General features: G+C 41.1%; 1 protein-coding gene across 1 annotated transcript; it reads right to left on the bottom strand.

Moving 5' to 3' along the window:
* Positions 1-1,077: 1,077 nt before the first annotated feature.
* On the bottom strand, positions 1,078-1,891 carry LOC131220592 (cysteine-rich repeat secretory protein 38-like). Its single transcript, XM_058215421.1, has one exon. The coding sequence runs from the start codon at positions 1,884-1,886 to the stop codon at positions 1,161-1,163; it is 726 nt and encodes a 241-aa protein (XP_058071404.1). The 5' UTR covers positions 1,887-1,891; the 3' UTR covers positions 1,078-1,160.
* Positions 1,892-7,476: the final 5,585 nt, after the last annotated feature.

Genomic DNA, 7,476 nt, shown 5'->3' with positions numbered 1-7,476 from the left:
ACTTGGGCAGTGTCCACTTCTAACAAACATCACAATGAGCTTGAAAAGTTTCAACAGTCACCATTATTTTCTATTTTGTGGCCCACGCGAGCGCTGGAACAAGCTGATATTTGGGCCCTACCCCTAAAATGACACGGCAAAAAGGACAGGTGGTATGGATTATACACATACATCTATGTGGGACCATATGGGTCGTGGTTTGCATGGGTCGTAGTTTTCATGTTATATGGGTCGTGGTTGTCATATTATATCGGTCATTGGTGTCACATGTTCATGTCCTTTACTACCAAATGAAATATTAGCCATTGGTACAATAGCCTAAGGCTCATAATTGGGTGATTCATTCCATCCACCTTGTCAGACAGCTCATCGTGGGCCCAAAAAGTCCTGCCTTATGCGGTATCCACTTCTAACAAACATCGCAGTGAGCTTGGAAAGTATCAATAGTGGGTAACACTATCACCATTATTTTCTATTATGTGGCACCCACTAGCTCTGCATCAGGCTGATGTTTGGGCCCTAGCCCTAAAATGACATGACAAGAAGGATGGGTGACATGGATTATACACATACATCAGTGTGAGCCCCAAGAGTTGGGCCTTGCCACGCCCAAAAAAAGGGTCCTGTATGCATCATTAAATACGACGCAATTTCTTATTCACTGAAAAACCGTACAACTACTGAACCAAGGGCAAAGGGCATTTTGGTCCTAGTAATTTTCAGAAGTTTGTCAAAAGGCCACCTTCGGAATATTTGAAAGGTTTAATTTTTTTAGGAAATTTGACCATGCATCGAGGCTAGTATAGTCAATTTCCCTTTTTATTTTGATTTTTTAGTCTGACTAACAGGATGAGATTAGGCATCACTCTCATTCTTTAATCATATATCCAACCACCCTCATTTTAGATTATTTTTTTAAAAAAAAAAAAAAAAAAAAAAAAAAACTACGCCTTTTGAATGTCCGGGCATCTTTCACCCTGGATGTTACTTTTGTAGCCTGATTTTGTTTTTAGGGAGAGGTCAGGTTTCCGGCCTCCTGATATATTACCTTTCCATTTAACCAAACATAATAGCAAATGAAGTTAAATAAAAGAATCTATTTCCAGGGGGGATACAACAAGAATCCCCTATTATTACAACTACAGACATGAATGACATGTCTAGGCATTCAGAAAAGGGTAAATCTCATACCTTATATTACAACTCCCCCCAACAACTCTTCCACCTTTCTTCCCGTAACAACAGCTTGGAAGGTCACTTATGGCACTCTCCAAGCACTTCTTACAATCCCCACCAGAAAGATCCCTTGTACACTGAGCCAAACCATACAGCTTCTCATGTTCTCCAATCTCCACATCTCCACTAGCATACATCAATGGGCTGAGGTAAGCTTCATGTGACAAATGGTGTAGTAATTCCTTGGTTTTTTTATTAAACGCAGCTGGGTCATTTACGCTTTGTGTGTTCAACATATAGAACCTGTTGATGGTGTCGACTTCCCCAAAGAAATCAACATTCGAGTAGCGCAAGAGACAATTATCAAACCAGATGACTGCATCTTCCTTGTATGGACATAGATCACGAAGATCACTAATCGCACCAACAAGACACTTCTTGCAATCGGAGCTTGGAACATCGCCTCGACATAAGCTAAGCCCATTTGCTTGATCAGGGCGCTTCCCTACCGAGCTTAGCCCAAAGCCAATGAGCGAAACTTTGGTGGGGAGAGAGGTCAGCATTTTGTTCAAGTTCTTGCTGAATGGGCTATTGGCTGTGTAGTTTTTTCGGCTTGAACACATGTGATAAAGAGGGTCTGCAGCATGGAGGCCATGCAGGAGAAGAACGAAGGATAGAAGATATAGAGAGGTTAATCTTAAGAACTCCATGTTGAGATGAAATGGAAACGGTATTGTGAATGGATTCCTACGCGAAATCAGACCTCTTAAATAGACAAAAAGCCCGGCTTATGAAATGTAGTCGTTGAAGTTTTCTTTGAGGATTTTGCTACTGGGTCAAAGATCAGATGTCGGTGTCAGCTCATGCGCATGTCAACCTTCATGGTGTCCGCTGTTCACAATACAATGGACTGCGGTTGAATTTGAAACCACTATCAGGTGGGACCCACTGTCTAGATTTCCCACTGCGGGTACCAAGATAATCAGGGACGCGGATTGCGTCCTACCCCCCGGACGGCAGGGCTTTGTGGGCCCCACAGTGATGTAAGTGTTTTATCCACGCCGTTATTCGTTTTTCTCAGATCATTTTAAGATATGATGCAAAATATTAGGCAGGTAGAAATCTTAAGTGGACCACAAAGTGGGGATTGAACGTCCACCATTAAAAAGTTCTTGGGAGCTGGAGAAGTTTCGTGTCAAGCTTATATTTGTGTTTTCACTTAATCCACGTCTCAATGACCTTATTAATAGGTTGGATGGTAAAAAAACACATTACAGTGACCCTCGTAAAGGTTTCAACGGTGGGCGTCATTATCACTGCAGCTTCCTTTGGTGCGGTCCACTGGAGCCGTGGACCTGCCTTGTTCTTTAGGTCATAATTTTAAATGGTCTAATAAAAGCAATTAATAGCGTGGGTAAAATACTTACGTCACTTTGGGCCCCACAGAGCCCTGCCCGGACGAGCCCTGCACAGACGGATTACCGTCCGGGCGGGGGTAGAACGCAATCCGCGTCCGATGATCGTGGACCGCATGTCCACATAAGCAACTGACAATTTCGGTAAATTGCCGGCAGCAGATTGGTGAGACCACGGATCCACCCAGGTGGGTGCGATCCCTGACTATGGGGGCCACTGTGATGAACGTGATTACATCCACGCCGTCCGTCCATCCGTATTGAAAGCTCATTTTAGGGTATGACCCAGAAAATGACGCCGTTTCAAATCCCAGGTGGACAATAGTACAGGAAACAGAGGTGATTGACCGTAAAAACTTTTTGTGGGACGTAAAAGCTTTGGATCTAAGATGGTATTTATTTTTTCTTTTCATCCAGGATTTTGTGGCCTTTTCAACAGGTTGGATGGCAAATAAACATTCGGGTGGAATCTATGAAGTTTTTAATGGTGGAGATTCAATCACAACTGTTCCTTGTGGTGTAGTCCACCAACGATTTGAGTCAGCTTTACTTTTTAATTCATATTTCATGCTCTAAATTAAGCTTTTAAAATGGTTGGACAGAGGGTATGTAAGGCACATGCATCACTGCGAGCCCCACACTCAGGGTCCCACCCACCCATGGCTGGATCCGGGGTATCAACGGACGCGGATTTACGGCGAAAGCGTTTCAAAGCAAGTTCCTGCGCAAGGACGCTGGGTGCGGCCCACCGATATGTTTATGTGAAATCCACCCGTCCATCCTTTTTGAGAGATTATTTGGACGTGCGACTAAAAAAGAGATGAATCCAACACTCAAGTGGACCACATGAGAGAAAATAGTGAGCATTCAGTAAGTACCGTCGAAGCATTTTTTATGACCGTAAAATTTCTGTATCACGCTATATTTTTGGTGTTTTCACTTCATCCTATTTGGAATGACCTTGTAAACGGTTTGGATAGCATATAAATATCAAGGTGAAGTCCAGGAAGGTTTCAACGGTGGGAATTTCTTTCCCCAATTTCCCCTCTCGTGTGACCCCTTTGAGTGTTTTATCCACCTAATTTATGGTCTAAAATCCTAACGGATAAACGGAATGAATTTATCACATACATTGCCGTGGGCCCCACCAGCATGCTTGCGCAGGAACATTGAAATCCGCGTCCGGTCTCAACTAATCCGCTCCCGAAACGCCCGGATTTGGTACTACCCCCGCCTGTTTGGAGCTCGGGACAGGCAGAGGCTCCTAGTGTCATTGAGGGGCCACCGTGATATATGAACTTTATCCACAGCGTCCATTCATTTTTTCATATTAATTTAGAATTTCATACTAACAATATGGAATATATATAATCTCAAATGCACCACAAGGTGGGGGTTAAATTCCTACCGTTGAAAAATTCTTAGGGACAACAGAAGTTTCGGATCAAGATAAAATCTGTTTTTTCACTTCATCCAGCTGTATATGACAATATCAAGGGGTTGGATGGAAAATAAACGACAAAATGGGCCCTGAGAAGGTTTCAACGGTAAGTGTTCTTAGCACCGCTGCTTACTATGGTGTGGTCCACTTGATCTTGGATCTGTCTTATTTTGGGTTCATTGCTCTAGAATGATATGGAAAGAGGGATGGACGGTTTGGATAATAGTAGTACATCACAGTGGACCCTCAGTGCCCCTCGTGGCCTCCGCTTGTCCCGAGCTGGTTTGTGTCCGATGAATCTTCGGTGAATCTTCTTCGTCAGTCCACCTGATGAATGGGTAAGATCTTGTACATGCGTCACACACATGCAAGCTAGACATCTAGGCTGCAAAACTCCTAGACTACTGCCGAAAAACCCGTTCAAATCGTCCACCGATGCACCGTAACAGCATACAACAGGTGTTTTCTGCAGCAGCCTAAAGCACCCAAGCTCTGTGGCCTAATCCACAATTTGGGCTGACTCGGGCTGGGTATAGGCTTACATTAGATAACGTGGACCGAGCTCGGAAGAAGCTTGGCAACATCCTAACTAAGCCGTTGAGAGCCTTAGGCTTACGTTGTGCTTGGTGCACCCTGAATTTTGTGGTAGAATTTTATAGCTTGACTGCAACAATCTGAGGGTAATACGTATCTTTCTGAGAAGTGGTAGGGCGGGACTTTTACGGGGTTACGTACTTTCACGATTCCTGTGTAAAACAAGTGTAGTGATCCGGGCTGTTTATCTGATGGGTCATCATATGAAAGGGACTACATCCAAAAATTCCATTTATTAGAGAAATATGATGATCCAGCTGTTTTGCTTACTCTTTTTTAATCTATTATTTTATTCTTTTACTTCTTTCTTAATGAATGTAGACTGCTGTTTCAACCATACATTTTGCCGCCCTTGATGATGGATATACCATCCGGATCTCAAATGCAAACACCACGTGTACGGAGATAAGAGTGCTTATAGCTAGTTCAGACATCATAGATAGGATTCGCCGTTTACTTGTTAAAGAAATTCCAAGCGGCACATCAGCTTTGATCATTCCATGACCCCTATCTACTCTCAAAGTTACGTATGTACAAGCAGGTGTTAGACTTGGCTATGGTTAGCATCAATGGGAGGATGAATTGAGAAAGAATAAGTCTGGCCGACTCTGCGGGCGGCTACGTGTTTATTTTCAGTGGTTTCTAACCTTTGAACTGTCAATTGCTTTCGCACATACGTCTCACATTTAAAAATTACCAGCCTGACTTCATCGCCTGGCCATATGCTCGGTGCCCACCTACCCGATGCTTTTTTATATATTGTTTCTCTCAATTTGCGGGCAACTTGACCATGTTACAATAATAAAAATAAGTAATGATGGAATTATTTAAAATAAAGATCTCTGGACGGGTACGAATCCTTCCAAGCTTACGAAGCTTAGAATTCTGATCTAGGAAGACCATTGGATAAGAGGAGTTGCTTTATGAATTGTTTGTAAGAGGAGTAACAACGAAGGGAGATGCAGTCTTGAAAATTGAATGTCTCAAATTTATGCTGAAACGCGGGATTTTGACCCGTTGACAGCTGGTGAACCAATCAAAAGATATTGAAAATTGATTTATTATTATTATTATTATTATTATTATTAGTTTTGCAAAACTTTCTATACAGTTTTAGGGGTTTTCGACCAATCGAAAATTATGGTCGACACATCTACTTACATCTACTTGATCGATTGAAGCGTTTCAACCGGTTGACTCCACATGTCAATGTGTTGCTCAGTTTTGTGCAAATTGATTCTGTTTCCATTTTCCTTAAATATATGAGTGTAAATGAGACTGTAGTTAATGCAAGATGTGCGCAAGGGGCTTATAGAATTTTGGAGAGAGAAAAGGCTATGTTTTTATCTCGGGAATTTTAATTGGTAAGGTTTCATCCCTTGTAACTTTGGTTTTTCATTGTGCATCCTTACTTTGTGCCATAGTTTTATTCTACTAGAGTTTTTCCACATAAATTTGGATTGTTCTATGGTGGAATTTATTTGTATGATCGTGATTACCTTGTTTGATTCCTCTGCGTGCTTTTGTGATTCCCAACAAGTCGTATCCGAGGTAACATTGGAAAATGGGTCAAATTTGAAAACAATGTATCCATGGCATCTAACATGAAGTTTGATATAGAAAAATATTATAAGAAAAATAACTTTAAATTATAGAAGATGAAGATGAATGACCTTCTAGTTTAACAAGGATTGGAAGATGCACTCCTTAAAAAGCGACCAGGAACTCTGAAAGAAGAAAAGTAGAATAATTTGAATCGGTGCACATAAATATATTTGATGGCATTAGCATATCTTAACCAATGTGAGATACATTCCTAGGTTGAGAAAGAGTTTAATATCACTGGGTGTACTCGAGGCACTAGGGTACAAAATCACCAGGTTCAATTCCATTCTTAAGGTTTCAAAGGGGGGACTCGTATCCATGAAAGCATGGAGGAATGGTAACATTTACAGGTTGATCGGGAGCACTTCTGCAAATAGAGAGTGAATTCTATGTCTGCACATATGTGGCATGTGTGCATAGGACACATGAGTAAGTAAGGCATGAAAGTACTTTAGGACCATTGTTTGATTTCATATTTTAAAAGTATTGATTTTTAGTAAATGCGAGTATTGTATATATGATAAATAATCAATGTTATCTTTTAAGTCTGGAAAATATGCATATGTAAGCTAGTTTTAGATTATTTACATTCTGATGCATAGGGTTGTTGCCTATATTTTCTGTTGGAGGGTCACCATGATTCATTATGTTCATCGATGACTATTCAGAAAGGTGTGGTTTTACTTTCTAAAAAGTAAATCCAAGGTTTTCACCGACTTTAAACAATGGAAGACAATGGTAGAAAAATAGTATAGGTGAAAGGAGAAAGTGTCGATGAAAGATAATGGTGGAGAATTTATTTCTAGGGAATTTAATCTTTTTTGTAAAGATGAAGGGCTTGTGAAGCATAACACAATGCACCACACACTAGAGAAGAATGGTGCAGTTGAGAAGATGAATCAAACTCTCTTGAACAGGCCCGATGCATGATAAGTAATGCTGGTTTGTGCAATACATGGATTGAGGCTGTTAATATGACTTGTTACTTGGTGAATAGGCCCTTTCAACAAATATATATTGTAAAATTCCAGAGGACGTACGGAGTGGTCAGTAGGTAGAAAACTCGGGGCTGAGAGTATTTAGTTGTAATGCTTAATCTCATGTACCATCACTTAAGAGAGATAACTTGGACCAAATAGCTAAAATGTACATCTTTGTGGGATATGGTAATGGTGTGAAGGGGTACCAGCTATATGACCAGGTCACATGAAAAATCATCTATAATCGTGACATCAAATTCGACAA

Source organism: Magnolia sinica, chromosome 12 (genome assembly GCF_029962835.1).
Source record: "Magnolia sinica isolate HGM2019 chromosome 12, MsV1, whole genome shotgun sequence".
Lineage (NCBI taxonomy): Eukaryota > Viridiplantae > Streptophyta > Magnoliopsida > Magnoliales > Magnoliaceae > Magnolia > Magnolia sinica.
The sequence above is the reverse complement of the archived record's forward strand: the minus strand, read 5'-3'. Positions and strand labels throughout refer to the sequence as shown.

What these genes read in the sequence shown, in the direction of transcription:
- LOC131220592 (XM_058215421.1), bottom strand. Translation starts at nt 1,886, where the DNA reads ATGGAGTTCTTAAGATTAACCTCTCTATATCTTCTATCCTTCGTTCTT.